This window comes from Hesperophylax consimilis, chromosome 28, assembly GCF_061612785.1.
Source record: "Hesperophylax consimilis isolate HC1 chromosome 28, BYU_Hcon_1.0, whole genome shotgun sequence".
NCBI lineage: Eukaryota > Metazoa > Arthropoda > Insecta > Trichoptera > Limnephilidae > Hesperophylax > Hesperophylax consimilis.
Window position 1 is genome coordinate 6,098,295 of NC_142863.1, and position 19,436 is coordinate 6,117,730.

At 30.4% G+C, this 19,436-nt stretch overlaps 1 protein-coding gene across 4 annotated transcripts in view; it reads left to right on the top strand.

The window, feature by feature from the left end:
• Positions 1-19,436, top strand: part of LOC149410078 (clotting factor C-like) — a 93,946-nt gene that overhangs the window by 38,020 nt on the left and 36,490 nt on the right. For all 4 annotated transcript variants that reach the window (XM_089648515.1, XM_089648517.1, XM_089648518.1 and 1 more), the window contains exons 11-14: positions 5,943-6,149; positions 6,603-6,639; positions 7,955-8,115; positions 17,888-18,106. In XM_089648515.1, the coding sequence (XP_089504641.1) occupies positions 5,943-6,149; positions 6,603-6,639; positions 7,955-8,115; positions 17,888-18,106 (624 nt within the window). The remainder of the gene's footprint in view (positions 1-5,942; positions 6,150-6,602; positions 6,640-7,954; positions 8,116-17,887; positions 18,107-19,436) is intronic.

A 19,436-nucleotide genomic window follows, 5' to 3' on the forward strand; every position in this document is an offset into this window, starting at 1 on the left:
CTTTAAAATACAAATGCTTTGGTTTCATTTAAAGATACACTGGCCAATAACTTATTAAATAACAAGACTAACGGTGTTTATAATAATTTTTCGAATAATAGAGGGAATTTCATATAATTATCGTTTCGACAAAACAAATGTATATTTTTTTGAGAACTTAAAACTCAAAGAGTTAAAATTCTTTAAAATACAAATGCTTTGGTTTCATTTAAAGATACACTGGCCAATAACTTATTAAATAACAAGACTAACGGTGTTTATAATAATTTTTCGAATAATAGAGGGAATTTCATATAATTATCGTTTCGACAAAACAAATGTATATTTTTTTGAGAATTTAAAACTCAAAGAGTTAAAATTCTTTAAAATACAAATGCTTTGGTTTCATTTAAAGATACACTGGCCAATAACTTATTAAATAACAAGACTAACGGTGTTTATAATAATTTTTCGAATAATAGAGGGAATTTCATATAATTATCGTATCGACAAAACAAATGTATATTTTTTTGAGAACTTAAAACTCAAAGAGTTAAAATTCTTTAAAATACAAATGCTATGGTTTCATTTAAAGATACACTGGCCAATAACTTATTAAATAACAAGAATAACGGTGTTTATAATAATTTTTCGAATAATAGAGGGAATTTCATATAATTATCGTTTCGACAAAACAAATGTATATTTTTTTGAGAACTTAAAACTCAAAGAGTTAAAATTCTTTAAAATACAAATGCTTTGGTTTCATTTAAAGATACACTGGCCAATAACTTATTAAATAACAAGACTAACGGTGTTTATAATAATTTTTCGAATAATAGAGGAAATTTCATATAATTATCGTTTCGACAAAACAAATGTATATTTTTTTGAGAACTTAAAACTCAAAGAGTTAAAATTCTTTAAAATACAAATGCTTTGGTTTCATTTAAAGATACACTGGCCAATAACTTATTAAATAACAAGACTAACGGTGTTTATAATAATTTTTCGAATAATAGAGGAAATTTCATATAATTATCGTTTCGACAAAACAAATGTATATTTTTTTGAGAACTTAAAACTCAAAGAGTTAAAATTCTTTAAAATACAAATGCTTTGGTTTCATTTAAAGATACACTGGCCAATAACTTATTAAATAACAAGACTAACGGTGTTTATAATAATTTTTCGAATAATAGAGGGAATTTCATATAATTATCGTTTCGACAAAACAAATGTATATTTTTTTGAGAACTTAAAACTCAAAGAGTTAAAATTCTTTAAAATACAAATGCTTTGGTTTCATTTAAAGATACACTGGCCAATAACTTATTAAATAACAAGACTAACGGTGTTTATAATAATTTTTCGAATAATAGAGGAAATTTCATATAATTATCGTTTCGACAAAACAAATGTATATTTTTTTGAGAACTTAAAACTCAAAGAGTTAAAATTCTTTAAAATACAAATGCTTTGGTTTCATTTAAAGATACACTGGCCAATAACTTATTAAATAACAAGACTAACGGTGTTTATAATAATTTTTCGAATAATAGAGGGAATTTCATATAATTATCGTTTCGACAAAACAAATGTATATTTTTTTGAGAACTTAAAACTCAAAGAGTTAAAATTCTTTAAAATACAAATGCTTTGGTTTCATTTAAAGATACACTGGCCAATAACTTTTTAAATAACAAGACTAACGGTGTTTATAATAATTTTTCGAATAATAGAGGAAATTTCATATAATTATCGTTTCGACAAAACAAATGTATATTTTTTTGAGAACTTAAAACTCAAAGAGTTAAAATTCTTTAAAATACAAATGCTTTGGTTTCATTTAAAGATACACTGGCCAATAACTTATTAAATAACAAGACTAACGGTGTTTATAATAATTTTTCGAATAATAGAGGGAATTTCATATAATTATCGTTTCGACAAAACAAATGTATATTTTTTTGAGAACTTAAAACTCAAAGAGTTAAAATTCTTTAAAATACAAATGCTTTGGTTTCATTTAAAGATACACTGGCCAATAACTTATTAAATAACAAGACTAACGGTGTTTATAATAATTTTTCGAATAATAGAGGAAATTTCATATAATTATCGTTTCGACAAAACAAATGTATATTTTTTTGAGAACTTAAAACTCAAAGAGTTAAAATTCTTTAAAATACAAATGCTTTGGTTTCATTTAAAGATACACTGGCCAATAACTTATTAAATAACAAGACTAACGGTGTTTATAATATTTTTTCGAATAATAGAGGAAATTTCATATAATTATCGTTTCGACAAAACAAATGTATATTTTTTTGAGAACTTAAAACTCAAAGAGTTAAAATTCTTTAAAATACAAATGCTTTGGTTTCATTTAAAGATACACTGGCCAATAACTTATTAAATAACAAGACTAACGGTGTTTATAATAATTTTTCGAATAATAGAGGGAATTTCATATAATTATCGTTTCGACAAAACAAATGTATATTTTTTTGAGAACTTAAAACTCAAAGAGTTAAAATTCTTTAAAATACAAATGCTTTGGTTTCATTTAAAGATACACTGGCCAATAACTTATTAAATAACAAGACTAACGGTGTTTATAATAATTTTTGGAATAATAGAGGAAATTTCATATAATTATCGTTTCGACAAAACAAATGTATATTTTTTTGAGAACTTAAAACTCAAAGAGTTAAAATTCTTTAAAATACAAATGCTTTGGTTTCATTTAAAGATACACTGGCCAATAACTTATTAAATAACAAGACTAACGGTGTTTATAATAATTTTTCGAATAATAGAGGAAATTTCATATAATTATCGTTTCGACAAAACAAATGTATATTTTTTTGAGAACTTAAAACTCAAAGAGTTAAAATTCTTTAAAATACAAATGCTTTGGTTTCATTTAAAGATACACTGGCCAATAACTTATTAAATAACAAGACTAACGGTGTTTATAATAATTTTTCGAATAATAGAGGAAATTTCATATAATTATCGTTTCGACAAAACAAATGTATATTTTTTTGAGAACTTAAAACTCAAAGAGTTAAAATTCTTTAAAATACAAATGCTTTGGTTTCATTTAAAGATACACTGGCCAATAACTTATTAAATAACAAGACTAACGGTGTTTATAATAATTTTTCGAATAATAGAGGGAATTTCATATAATTATCGTTTCGACAAAACAAATGTATATTTTTTTGAGAACTTAAAACTCAAAGAGTTAAAATTCTTTAAAATACAAATGCTTTGGTTTCATTTAAAGATACACTGGCCAATAACTTATTAAATAACAAGACAAACGGTGTTTATAATAATTTTTCGAATAATAGAGGGAATTTCATATAATTATCGTTTCGACAAAACAAATGTATATTTTTTTGAGAATTTAAAACTCAAAGAGTTAAAATTCTTTAAAATACAAATGCTTTGGTTTCATTTAAAGATACACTGGCCAATAACTTATTAAATAACAAGACTAACGGTGTTTATAATAATTTTTCGAATAATAGAGGGAATTTCATATAATTATCGTATCGACAAAACAAATGTATATTTTTTTGAGAACTTAAAACTCAAAGAGTTAAAATTCTTTAAAATACAAATGCTTTGGTTTCATTTAAAGATACACTGGCCAATAACTTATTAAATAACAAGACTAACGGTGTTTATAATAATTTTTCGAATAATAGAGGGAATTTCATATAATTATCGTTTCGACAAAACAAATGTATACTTTTTTTGAGAACTTAAAACTCAAAGAGTTAAAATTCTTTAAAATACAAATGCTTTGGTTTCATTTAAAGATACACTGGCCAATAACTTATTAAATAACAAGACTAACGGTGTTTATAATAATTTTTCGAATAATAGAGGGAATTTCATATAATTATCGTTTCGACAAAACAAATGTATATTTTTTTGAGAACTTAAAACTCAAAGAGTTAAAATTCTTTAAAATACAAATGCTTTGGTTTCATTTAAAGATACACTGGCCAATAACTTATTAAATAACAAGACTAACGGTGTTTATAATAATTTTTCGAATAATAGAGGGAATTTCATATAATTATCGTTTCGACAAAACAAATGTATATTTTTTTGAGAACTTAAAACTCAAAGAGTTAAAATTCTTTAAAATACAAATGCTTTGGTTTCATTTAAAGATACACTGGCCAATAACTTATTAAATAACAAGACTAACGGTGTTTATAATAATTTTTCGAATAATAGAGGGAATTTCATATAATTATCGTTTCGACAAAACAAATGTATATTTTTTTGAGAACTTAAAACTCAAAGAGTTAAAATTCTTTAAAATACAAATGCTTTGGTTTCATTTAAAGATACACTGGCCAATAACTTATTAAATAACAAGACTAACGGTGTTTATAATAATTTTTCGAATAATAGAGGGAATTTCATATAATTATCGTTTCGACAAAACAAATGTATATTTTTTTGAGAACTTAAAACTCAAAGAGTTAAAATTCTTTAAAATACAAATGCTTTGGTTTCATTTAAAGATACACTGGCCAATAACTTATTAAATAACAAGACTAACGGTGTTTATAATAATTTTTCGAATAATAGAGGGAATTTCATATAATTATCGTTTCGACAAAACAAATGTATATTTTTTTGAGAACTTAAAACTCAAAGAGTTAATATTTTTTTGGTGGGCTTTTATTTTTTTATGAAAAGATTACATTTTTATATCTAGTATAAATAACTTATGTGTATGACATTAAAGACACTTTACAATACATCTAAAACTTATTATTTATAGTTACGCATTACCCACGAAAAACAGCAAGGCTTTTTACTTCTTTAACATCTGTCGGTAATTCATTAAACTTTAAATCGTTTAAAATAGAGATTATTTTCGGTTCCGGACAAATTTGTTTGTGGAAGTGTAAAATGTCCACAGTTTCTCGTGGGGTAGCCATGTATTGTGAAATTAAAATTTACATTCTATTTCGGGAGCATCTTATTTTTTAGCTTAAACATAAATTTTATGGTATTGTGAAATATTCACTGTGCCACACTTAACATTTCTAGCTTTTTTTTGCATAAAAATTATCTTAGAATACCTACTACAATTCAATACTGCTCGCATGTCTAAACGACTTAACTTTTCTCCGACTTAAGTATTTTATTCAAAATTCTAAACTCTAAATTCGTCTGTTGCAAACTTCTGCAACTCATAAACTTACGAATCCCTACAATAACAACACGACAAAATACACTATTCCACTGCAACACACATAAGCGCAATTACATTGCGAACTCCTCAATACAACGGTTTCACTTTATGGGAAACCAATACTTAGGTGATGTCGATATATTTAATATTAACTTTACGAATTTTGTGGATCACGTAAAAGACTTATTTCAACACTATTCCCAAATGGAAGTTGTATTTTTCTAAACCAGTCAAATCGCTGTATTTTTTAATTTGTGTTCTTATTTTTTTAATTTTTGTTTCTTGCATATATTATTTTTTAACTTAATTTTATTTTTATTATTTCTTTCTCATGTTTCAAAATCGTCTGTCATCCAAATTGTACCACCTACATGTAAAAGCCCTCTGGGCGTTAAATAAATAAATAAAAAATAAATGCCTCCACATTGAATTATTTGCAGTTCTTTATCGGTGTTTGATTGCACAAAAAAGGACACTAGAGCAGTAATTTAAACGAGATGCTATTATTATTCATTTACATCTAATTAATTCCTTATTTTTCTTAAAAAAACAATATTTTTTGCCATTTTCTTCGCTAATAATTCAAAGTTAAGAAATGATGTATGCGGGGGCTTAAGATATACCCAGTGTTAGTCGAAACGGCTGAGATTAGTCTTCTAGGCTAGTAAAAAAATGTATTTAATATGTTATTTATAATTTGGTTTTATATAAAATGCTATATTTTCAGATCCGTGTGAAATACCGCCGTTATCAGATTCTATGGAAATTTCGTGTCCTCTAAGTAATGTAGTTAATTGTTCTCTGGACCTAAGTCCCCACGGCTCACACATACAAGTTAGTTGCAAGGAGGGGTTTAACTGGTATCTGGGGGACAACCAAACCCTCACTTGTCGGAATGGAAGTTGGGACAATATTACATTGGAGTGCGAAATGTGTAAGTTCATTAGGCTTTGATTTTTTTGCCAAGACCGAGTTGTTGGCGGTCTGTCCTCTCTGCCTACCCCTGTTAAATTTAAATATATGTTAAATATAAAGGTTAGTTAGTTAGTTAAAGACTTTTACAAAATTGTTAAAGAGTTGTCACACGGACCATTGAATAAGGACGGATTCGTTTCACAGAATTTGAACACTTCATCAAATTTTAAAGGTAAAATCAAGGTTCTGTGAAAGTTCTACTAATGTTCTGTTTTTATCCAGGTATTGTGATATAACCGGCCCATGATGAAATAAAAAAGGACTTGACTAGAACTTATACACAGCTAGAATTTTAACGTTTAAATTTGATGAATTGTTCAAACTCCATGTGAACACCCATCCTAAATGATGTATTTTTTCAGAAACTTGAATGTAATTTAAACCATTTATTTCAGTATATTTATTATTTCAGTTGCAATCACACCAACGGCAATACCTGTCCAAAAGCAGTAAGTATATATTTCGGATTTTTATTTTAACTGTTTACTGTTATTCTTTGTTGTTATTGTAATTATTAGTATAATTCGCGTTATTCGTGTTAATGTTGGCAATTTTCACATTTATTATTGGTATTTAACAGATAAAAAACAATACAAGAACAAGACGTCAACTCATCAGTGACCAAATGGGAATATTATTATTATAGTAATATCATAATTATTTTTTTGTATTATGATTATTATGATATTATTAATATAAATAGCTGTACCCCGCCACGCGTTGCTGTGGTCAGTCTGTCTGTGCAGATAGAGATACAATAGGGTGTGTAGCTTTTAAGTTCAACAGATGGCGCTGATTTAATAAAAAAACATGTTTGTCCAACAGATGGAGCTGTTTTTCAAAAAGAGCACGTTTTTTACCTGCCAAAGGTGACATCTATGTAGTATAAAATAACGCGCGTATTCGAATGCAACGTTGTTTGATCTTTCGGAGGTTTTTAACAAACGAACATTTAGGACGGGTTGTTTCACAAGTTTTAACAATTCATTAAATTTCAAAGTTAATTTTCAGTTCTAAATGAAGTGTGCAAAATTCTTTGAAAGCCGTCGTGGTAGAGGGGTAAAGCTTTTAACACTTACATTCTGAATTGCATGGAATGATTTTAGCCATGTTTTGTGACCAGATCTGAATAGCCAGGTACTTTCCCATCTCCTCCCACTCCCACTACCTTCAACCTCACAACATACCCCAATTGGAGATGGCATAGTCTCACTGGTTCCCGACTTTTGAAAGCAGTTGGGTCTCTTGTGCGGTATTTTTTTTAGTGTTCTTATACCAGGGCAATACCGAGAGTATCTTTCTATCTTGGATGTGACGCAAATGTATTAAGTACTAATTATTTTAAACAAAGATGATATGGTTATTTCTGAATTTGAAACATGACATAAATATAACGATGTATAATAATTAGATCCCGATGGTCGAGTGGTTAAAGACGTTGTCCCGGTAAGACATAGATCCTGGGTTCGGTTCCCAGTTGAGACCGTCAACTTTTAATGTTTTCTATGTGTTGTTCTGTTTTCTGTTTCATTTAGATTTATTTGTATTGTGTTTTTCTTCAATAATCAATTGAAATTTACTTAAAATTTAAGCTTGCGACCTTCAGATATCTAATCGAGTGTGGATTGCTATATTAGTTAGACCAGCAAGTTATCTTTGAATGATTACCCCATAGCTGAAGTTCTACAACCGCTTCTGAGTTAGTGCCTATCATCTATGTGAATTTTCTGGACTTTGGATGGTTAGAAAATGTCTTGTTTCCAGATGCGATCTTCCTCCGCCACCTGAAAATGGTAGATACGTGGTCACGCTCGGGGGGAATTACAATAACGAACTTCGCTTTTTCTGCAACCAAAACTACTCGTCTCCTATTACTGCCTCCCAATGTGTGGATGGCCGATGGACAGAAATGGCGACGTGTTCTAGTAAGTGCTTAAAAACTTAAATTTACCTTTAAATAAGAACTAGCTCTATAGTGATTTGTTTTTTGGGGTATTATGCCGTGTTTTCTGATTATACCTGTGTAATCATCTGATTACACATCTGCCCTGATGATGGACACTGCAATGCTGTCCGAAACGTTGGCTAAAGAAGGAGTTAGCGCAACACGGCATAATACCCCAAAAACAAATCACTGTAATACTTATGGCCGTGAAAATCTCAAATCATACAGGAAATAGCTCATTGAAATTTCCTTATTAAGTGTATGTTGTTCAGTTCAAACCATTTTCCAACCAACCTGATCAAATTCCAGCTTATCCATTCCGTTGTTCATATTATCTAATAAGTCTCTGTCAATGGGAAATTTCCCAAAACTGTGGAAAAGAAGTTACTTTACTCCAACATTTAAATGCGGGGATAAATAATCTGCAATTGATAATTATCGTCCAATTTGTATCCAATCATCCATAACCAAACTTATTGAAAAATTGTTTTTTATTTTTATTTTTTATTATTTAATAAATGTTTACATGTTACATTTTTTGACATTTTTTTAACTACCATACTAGGCTAATGCCCGTGTTGTGATAGTTATACATGAAATAATAATAAATATAACATAAAAGAATTAAAAATTACTATTTTATAGAAACATAAGTATGTAAGTATGAATCATACATGAAATAATAATAAAAATAACATAAAAGAACTAAAAAATACTATTTTATAGAAAAATAAAAGTGCAAGTATGAATCATACAAGAAATAATAATGATAACTTAAAAGAACTAAAATATACTATTTAATAGAAACATAAGTATGCAAGTATGAATCACACATGAAATAATAATAAAAATAACTTAAAAGAACTAAAAAATACTATTTTATAGAAACATAAGTATGAATCATTCGTGAAATAATAATAAAAATAACTTAAGAGAACTAAAAAATACTATTTTATAGAAACATAAGTATGAATCATACAGGAATTGATAATAAAAATAACTTTGAAGAACTAAAAAATACTATTTTATAGAAACATAAGTATGAAACAATGAATCATACATGAAATAATAATAAAAATAACTTAGGAGAACTAAAAAATACTATTTTATAGAAACATAAGTATGCAAGTATGAATCATACATGAAATAATAATAAAAATAACTTAGAAAAACTAAAAAATACTATTTTATAGAAACATAAGTATGAATCATACAGGAATTAATAATAAAAATAACTAAGAAGAACTAAAAAATACTATTTTATAGAAACATAAGTATGAAAGAATGAATCATACATGAAATAATAATAAAAATAACTTAGGAGAACTAAAAAATACTATTTTATAGAAACATAAGTATGCAAGTATGAATCATACATGAAATAATAATAAAAATAACTTAGAAGAAGAGTCACCGAACCTCGGAAGTGTGCAGTCGTGTTTACCAGTGCTCTGTGTTTGACGGCTTACTGACGGCGGCGCGGCGTACAGATAAGTTTATTTATTGTTACCTTTTCGTATTCATTATTTTTGTTTCTATTATTGGTTTGCGACGCAGTTGCGTGTATTATTTCTATCATTTATTATTTCTTAAATAATATTTATTGATTAATTTTTTTTGTTAATTTGTTGAAATGGAGGAGGATGAAAATCGACCTCCTGACCCTGAGTCCATTTCTAATATTGCAGACGTCTACGATTCTGATGATTCCCAAGCTTCTGTAACCATTCCTTCCCGAAAACGACGACCTCCGCTTCGCCTTAATGTACCTCCTAAAATTAAATCTCTTTCACAAACAAACGAATCCCCAATCTCTCATGGAAGTTATAATGATGCCATTCCTACAGAAGCAAAAGCCATTGAGCTTATGTATTCTATTTCATCTTTAGCTCCATTTATTGTTAATGTCCAAAGGACTGAACAGGGGAAAATAATTCATCCCCTGGATTTTGGTAAATTTATTTTTAGCTCAAAACTCAATAACCTCGGTATTATAAATGAATCAATAAAACCGGAAGGTCGTTACAAACTATCCATAGAATTTAAATCCGCCACATTAGCTAGTGATTTTGTTAAAAAAATAGGTTCTCTTTCAAATAATAAATTTAAATCTTTCATACTTACTTTCAATTTAACCAGAATGGGCAGAGTAAGAGGTATCCCAACCGATCTATCAGAAACAGAAATAGTAGACGCTCTTAATGACTCTCAATTAAGTCCAAAAGTTTTAAAAGCACGTCGTTTGAATTTCAAGGATACTTCCACCGGCACCACTATATGGAAACCTTCCCAATCCGTTGTTATTACTTTTGAAGGTCAAACATTACCATCCCGTGTATTTATTTATTATAACGCTCTTCCCGTTGAAGTATGCAGATTCCCGACGATCCAATGTTTCAACTGTTGCCGTTTTGGCCATTCAAAACCTATTTGTCGTTCCCCTTCTCGTTGCTTCCATTGCGGAGAGGATCATCCCTTTGAACAGTGTCAAAATACAACGAATAATCTTATTTGTATTAATTGTGAGGGCAACCATACTGCTGTTAGTGTGGCCTGTCCAGAGTTATCTAGACAGAGAAATATCAAACAGTCAATGGCTGCAGATAACATTTCCTACTTTCAGGCTTCTAAATTATTCTCTCCTACGAAAAAATCTTTTGCAGAGATAACGTCTAACGCTTCTATCTTTCATTTTTCTTCCCCTAAATCCCCTCTATCATCTTCCCACAAAGAAACAATTTTCAAACCCATAAAATATAATCCAAAATTTATTCCTTCTTTCGATAAAAAAACTACATAATGATCTTTTACTTAACCCGAATGGGAATAATAAATCCCAGGCTCCCAATGGGACTGCCTTAAAAAACTGTTCCACTTCCGATATCTTACCTAAAGTCATGATTGAAAATTCTTCTTTTATTCAAACTTTAATTACCTTATTAATTACGATCCTTTCAAATAACAATAAAGTACCGTCCAACGCTACCGATTATATGAAATCTTTACTTTCTAGCCTTCCCGATGTATCCGCAACTAAGCAAAATACTTCAATGGAATAGTAGAAGTCTATTCGCCAACAAAATTGATCTTGTACAGTTACTTGATGAACATAATATTTCAGTTGCTGCCATCTCCGAAACGTGGTTAAAACCCTCATACCAATTTAAGATTCCTGGATATCATTGTCTAAGACATGATAGACTGTATGGCAAAGGTGGCACTGCTTTTATTATACATAATTCTATCCCTTTTAAACAAATTATTTTCCACACTCTCCCAATAATTTTCAGATAGTAGCAGCTGTTGTATCTGATATTACATTACTATCAATATATATCCCTCCCTCTACAATTTTTGTTGAAAACGAATGTTCAACATTTATATCCCAGATTCGTCCCCCGTATATGATACTTGGGGACTTCAATGCTCATTCTCCTTCTTGGGGCAGTGAGTTAACAAACCGTTCTGGCCATAATCTATTAGAATTTATGGATACCTATAATTTATGTATTCCAAATGACGGATCTCTTACTCGTTTCACTGCCCCTTAACATCGGAAAAGTGCAGTTGATTTATCTCTTTGCTCATCTTCGGTGATTCCCATATGTTCTTGGAACATTCTTAAAGATCCACTTTCCAGTGACCATTTTCCTATAATAATTACCTTCCACCATCTATCTTCCACGCATTCCTTTTCGATAAACAATAGTTTTAAATTTAAAACGAAAGACGCGAATTGGAGAATTTTTTCTTCAGAATTAGACTCCATTGTTCAAGCATCTAAGTCTTCCCTTGTCAACACTAGTTTACAATGTGAATTATTTCCTAACATGATAATAAAAGCTACAGAAAAAACACTTAAAAAAAGTAATGTAAAAATTAAGATAAAACATTCCACCCCATGGTGGGATGAAGAATGCACTAGTGTCGTTAAATCCAGAAGAGAAGCAATTTCCATTTTCCGTAAATATATGTCTTTCGAAAATTACCTATCTGTGAAACGCGCCCAGGCAGAAGCGAAACGCGTTTTGAAAAACAAAAAGCGGTCTGGATGGCGAAAATTCTGTGAACGCTTGTCTCCTGAATCTCCCCAGTCAACCGTATGGTCCAATTTAAAAAAATTCGGTTCGTCATATACTCCCCAGCGTTCCAAACATATTCCAGAAGAAATTATTATAGGTTTTGCTGATAAGATAGCTCCTCCGTCAGTTGCCAGATCTGAGGAAATGCCTTCCTTTATTTCTTATCCATCTCACTCTAGCTGGCTGGACTCTTCTTTCTCAGTAAGTGAATTAAATCGAGTAATCAATTCCCTTCCAGACTCTTCTCCTGGCCCTGATGGAATCTTATATAGTTTCATTAAAGCATTCTCAGATATGTCGGTTGAATATTTTTTATCCCTAATTAATTACATGTTCGAAACAGGATTTATACCGGAAGTCTGGATAGTTCAAAAAATCCTTCCAATTTTAAAACCAGGTAAAAATCCATCTGAAATCTCATCCTATCGTCCTCTTGTTCTTTCGTCATGTTTAATGAAAGTAGCAGAACACTTGATAAAGAACAGATTGGAATGGTTTGTTGAACATAACAGAATTATCTCTCCTAATCAATATGGCTTCCGGAAAAAGAAATCAACCATAGATAATTTAAGTGTGTTAACAACAGACATCCGTATATCTCAGTACCTTAATTCTTGCACTCTGGCCACATTTCTTGATCTTTCGTCAGCTTACGACGATGTATTAATTAACATTTTGAAAGAAAAAATAATTAAAATAAAAATTCCTTAAAACTAGTTCAATTTATTATTAATTTACTAACAGACAGATCCATTATTATCCACTTTTCCTCAAAAACGATAAATCGCAAACTATGGAAGGGGTTACCTCAGGGGTCCGTAATCAGTCCATTATTATTTAATATATATATATATATATAAGTGATTTACACAATGTAATTCCTTCATCTATCAAGCGACTTTATTTTGCTAATGATTTCCTTACATATTTATCACACAAAAATCTATCGCGCGCTGCGAAGGAATTGAATTTGGCTTTGCATAATATTAAAGTTTGGTTGTTGACAAATGGGATGAATTTAGCTACGTCTAAAACCAAAGTAGTGGCTTTTACTCGCAAAAGAAAAATACCCCCTTTTCTGTCTGCTTTGATAATGTCCCTCTTCAAATCGTTAAGCAAATTAAATTTCTTGGACTACTTTTGGATCATAAACTTTCCTGGCTCCCGCATATTCAGAACATTTCGGCTAAGTGGGAAAAGGGGCTAAATATTATGCGAGCTGTTTCCAGAGTGTGGTGGGGATCTCATCCTACTACTCTTAAATTAATGTATGGTGCTCTAGCGCGAAGCCATTTGGATTATGGAACATTTCTTTTTGATCCTCTTCCTAAATATTTGGACAAAAAACTTGAAAGAATTCAGTCCAAAGCGCTCAGAATAATTATTGGAGCGATGAAATCTTCTCCAATTAATTCTCTTCAGGTAGAATGTGTTGATCCCCCCTTAATTTTGAGGAGACAATTCCTGGCTGATAAATATATTTTTATATCTTTTTCTATATCGCGTCACCCTTTAGAACAAAGCCTTGATTATTTGTTCAATAACTTAAATAACGAAAAAAGATCGACAGATAAAAATCGACTTTCTCTCCTTCTAAAAAGTTTTCTTTCATTCAAATCTCTGTCTTCTTCCCTCCAAAATCTACAAAAAGATCCTATCCTTCCTATTTTCACTATCCCATTTGATTCTATCAATTATATCCCCAACGTTATAACTTCAGACTTCCGAACTGATATTTTAACCTCATCTAATCAAAATGTTGAGGAAAAATTTAAAAACATTACATCTTCTAAATTTCCAGAATTTTCACTCATTTACACAGATGGTTCTAAGTCTGATAACAAAGATTGTGGAGCTGCGGTACACGTTCCCGAATTCGATTTAGATTTGTCTTATAAATTGCCTAAATAAATTTCTATATTTACTGCAGAATGCTTCGCAATCGAACAAGCTTTGAGTCAAATCCAGCTTTTCAATATTCGACGAGTCTTACTGTGCACTGACTCACTAAACGCAGTGTTGAAAATTTCCTCAAATATCCATAAACCAGAAGACTATATTATTTATAATATCAGAAACACCCTTAAATCTTTAAATGAATTAAATTTCGAGACAATATTGGTTTGGGTCCCTGGCCATTTAGGAATTGAGGGTAACAAAAGCCGATTCTCTAGCTAAACTTGGAACAATTTCTGGCTCTAATCCTTTAGATTTTAGAATTCCTATCTCTGACTTCATCCCAATTCTTAAATCCAACATGATTCGCTCCTGGGAAGAAAATTGGACTAGTACGAAAACCCGAACTGGTGCTTTTTATGCTGGAATACAAAATCATATACCAAGTAAACCTTGGTTCCACGGCTAGAAAAAATCCAAAAGGTATATTTCCTGTATCTCGAGAATGAGAATTGGTCATTGCTCCATTGCATCCCATTTGTTTAAAATCCGGGTCCTAGATAGTCCACTCTGCCAGTGCGGCATGGAAAATGAGACTCTTGATCATGTTTTCTTTAATTGTAAAAATCATTCATCTTTCAAAGGCATTTATCGTTTACTTATAAAAATCACCCACCAATCTCCTCTTAGTATTCCTTATTTACTTTCTCTCAACAATTCTCGCATTTTCTCAGTTCTATACAAGTTCATAGACTTGAATGACTTCAATATTTGAGATTTCCTATTACCGTATAGATTTCCCAAAAAATTATAACCATCTCCCCTAACTTTAACGGCACATAGCACTCTTTTTAGGGTGAATTGCCTAATACAAAAAAAAAAAAAAAACTTTATAGAAACATAAGTATGAATCATACAGGAATTGATAATAAAAATAACTTTGAAGAACTAAAAAATACTATTTTATAGAAACATAAGTATGAAACAATGAATCATACATGAAATAATAATAAAAATAACTTAGGAGAACTAAAAAATACTATTTTATAGAAACATAAGTATGCAAGTATGAATCATACAGGAAATAATAATAAAAATAACTTAGAAGAACTAAAAAATACAATTTATAGAAACATAAGTATGCAAGTATGAATCATACATGAAATAATAATAAAAATAACTTAGAAGAACTAAAAAATACTATTTTATAGAAACATAAGTATGAAAGTATGAATCATTCATGAAATAATAATAAAAATAACTTAGGAAAACTAAAAAATACTATTTTATAGAAAAATAAGAAAGAAGTAAAGAAAAAAACAAATTTAATGATAAATAAAACTAAAAACAAATATATTAAAATTAAGAGGAATCTGAAAAATAAAGAAAAAGAATATGTATATTTAAAAAGATACAAATAAAAATTGAAAATATTAAACAATAAGATTAAAATATAAACATAATTAATACAGATTGTTTAATGCATATAATTGTTTGTGTGCATGTTTATTTATCGTAGGTATTATCTATAAGACAAGATGTTTATGTTCAACACTTCATTTTAATTTTCGTGATATGAGACAAGTTGGACAGAAGTTTTTATAATTTATTTTTTTATTGTGTTAGGAACTCATATAATCTTTAAAGAAATGTCGTCCCCTTTCAAATATCCATTGATGTACACGGACAGTAAATATGGATACAGAACTACTTGACTTTAAGTCGGTACTCAATGCATTGTATATTTTAGGCGCGATGAACCAGAATTGCCGTTGAGCGAATGAGATTTTAGTTTGAGGAACCACGCAACCCAGATTTGATGAAAAGCGGGTGTGAGCTTGGTGTTGTGGAACCACAATAATTGATAATTATAATAGATTCTTCTAAAGATAAACCCCAGCGTGAAATTCATCATTACAACTTGCCAACATGGTTTTGTTTCAAGCAGATCAACCTTAACCAACCTGTAAGAAAATTATATAACAAATGCACTTTGCTAATAGACAAAAAGTCGATTCTATAAATACTGATTTCAGCAAAGCGTTTAATAAAGGTTTGCCATTAAATTCTTGTTAACAAACTGGCAAAAATTGGCTTAACCGGTAACGTACTATCCTGGTTTAAGAATTATCTGTCTAATCGAGAGCTTACTGTCTGCATCAAAGGTCAACTGTCCTACACTTTTAAAGCTACAAGAGACGTGCCCCAGGACTCACATCTAGGACCCATTATTTTCAACATATTTATAAATGACGTTACAAATGTATATACACGTGTCTTTATTTTGATGTTCTCAGATGATATGAAAATTTACCAAATTATTGACAATATTAATGGCTGCTTATTATGACAATCAAATCTCATTAGCTTTTCTGAATGGTATATCCTAAATAAATTAACCCTTAACGTAAAAACAGTGTCTAGTCATGAGATTTTATAGGAAGAAAAACCCATTGATTTTCACATACTGTATGAACAATCAAGTCTTAGTATCTGTACCTGAAACAAAAGACCTGGGGTAAATATTTGACACCAAATTAACATTTATCTCCCACATTAACAATATAACCAATAAAGCGATGCAAATGTTGGGTTTCATATTAGAACTTCAAAAGATTTCAAAAATTTAAAAACCTTAAAAATATTGTATTCATCCATTGTCAGATAGAAGCCATTTAGAATTTAACTCAACCATTTGGAATCCATTTTACAATATTCATGAAAAATCTATCGAGCGAATCCAACATAAATTTTGTAGAAACATAAATTATGGATTAGGAATTCCTATTGAAAACATTAACTACACCTCACTGTTGAAAGTCAAGGGCCTTGAAGAATATTTTCTAATCTATTTTTCTTTGTAAAATTGTTAATAACATTTTTAACTCCCCTGAACTCCTTAGGCTGATTAACTTTCATGTGCCTAGTAGAACGGTTCGTCAGAAGGTACCTTACCATTGTAACATTGCAGGTACCAAAGCAGAAATAAATTCAGAAATGAACCGACTGCACAGTGCAGGGAATAAATATCACATGAACACCAACGGTACTGAATATCCATCAGCCTATAAAAACATTGTTATTAAATCTGTATGTCAATCTTGATAGCTTTGTAATGTTTATAAATTTTAAATGTATCTAAATTTATAGAAATGTGCATCCTATGTTTACTCTGTTTGTTGTTTTTAAGTTCATATTTTTATACTTGGTACATATTTTAATTGTTATATCTCTTTTACTCTCTGATTATATCAAATGTATTTTTAATTGTATCATATGTAAAAGCCCTAACTGGGCGTGTACAAATAAAAAAAATTGATTAGATAATCAAGCTGCCTGAAGAATGGAATTATTGTGACATTTATATCTCTGAAAAGTTTGTCATCATCAGCAAGGATGATTTATTTTGTGATATCTTGCGAATGTCGTTGAATAAATAAAATAAAAAGGAGTGGTCCTAGGTTCGATCCCTGGGGATTCCTGGAGTTGGTTTTGTATTCGTAAGAAAGATTGTGTCCGTTACTTATATACTGACGATAACACATGATTTTCAATCTTTAAACAATATATCATGGCCGACTTTGTCGAATGTTTTATCGAAATCGGCATAGTTCTTTGTTATATATGTATTTTTTATAGTTCAATTTTAGTACAACGTGACGATTAAAGATATTTTTCACTTTTTAGAATTCATTTTAAGTACTTTAATTCAGAACCCTCGAAGCAAAATTGCGCTTGGGCTAATTTATTTAAAAAAAATTATTTCTGTTACAGAAAACTGCGATATTTTATCTTCAAACTCCGTCAACTTTGAGTGCATGTCTCACCTGAACCAGACTATACTTTGCGAAACCAGTTTGCCCCATGGTGCCATTCTCGTCTCCACCTGCAAGATGGGTCATCACTCACAGAACTTGCTGAATGATCTAACTTGTAATAACGGAAGTTGGAATAATCCAGTACCAGAATGCGAACTGCCACAGATTGAAATAGGTATACTCGTAATCTTGTTATTCTAAAATATAACGCAGATTGTCTGTTTTGACTTTATGGCTTTGTGTCGGGCTGGCTTTTAATATGAGGTTAATGAAAATTGCACACTTAACTTTCGAAACAAGTGGAAGTTCTCTGTCTACAAGAGATTTATAAAAATCACATCCCTTTTTCCTACCCCCTAAAGCAGTATTTTGATATTTTTGGTGAAATTTTGCACACTTTCAAAATAAGAGGATATTTACTGTCTTAATTTGATTTCGAAAAACTTGCGTAAAGCTCCGGGAACGCCGGGTACTATATACAACTCAATTACTGTTCAACACATTGATGAATCAGATATGAACCCATCACCAGAATACTGCCTGCTCATTAAAAAAATATTATTATTATACAGGGTATTCCAATAAGAGGTGTTATTTTGATATTCAATCGTAAAAGATCAATGGTTTCGTTGCTTGTGTGGCACGTAGCGCTGTCTTTTTGGAAGTAAACGTTGTCTAGATCAATACCATCCAATTCCGGCCATGAAAAATCATTAATCATTTCTCGATAGGGATCCATTCACCGTAACTGTTGCTCCAGCCGCATTTTCGAAAAAGTAAGGTCCAATGACTCCGCCGGACCATAAACCGCACCAAACAGTCACACGTTGAGGATAATTAGGCTTTTTTTTGCTTGTTAACGAAGCCGCCGAGGTGGAAATGGGCCTCATCACTCAAGATGATTTGCATTTGATTCACTTCACATTCAATTTCAATGCGTTGTTGAAGCGTGTATTCTTCCATTTTTATCAATGGCGTAGTTTTTACTTGTCAAATGTCAAAAATGACAGCTTCAAAAGTAATATCTACCGAAATAGCGGGCTATTCAAAATAACACCTCTTATTGGAAAATCCCGTATATACATAATCAATATTTTTATACATAAAGAATTATTCTGATGTGGCTTTCTTTTTAATACAAATCTACAGTTTTATTTCGAACTTTTCAAAACAAGAGGAAGGTCACTGGCCACCTACACACTACAACTTGTCAAAAGCTGGATCAAAATATGCAAAAAATGTATTCTACAAAAAAGTTTTGATGTGTGCGCAATGCGCATTCAAAGAAATACTAGTTTGTGTCAGGGCCCGTTCCCACTTCCGTTTTCAAATCGGAGGCGGGTCCCGTTTTAAAAACGGATGGCCAATGGCCCTGTTCACACTTCCGTTTTAAAAACGGACCATAATCTACGAAAAAAAATAATTGTCGATTCAACCAAAACATGTTATTTGCTCATTCTTCAGTAATGGTGCGCAATGAACGACGATGAAGCTCTTGTTGTCAT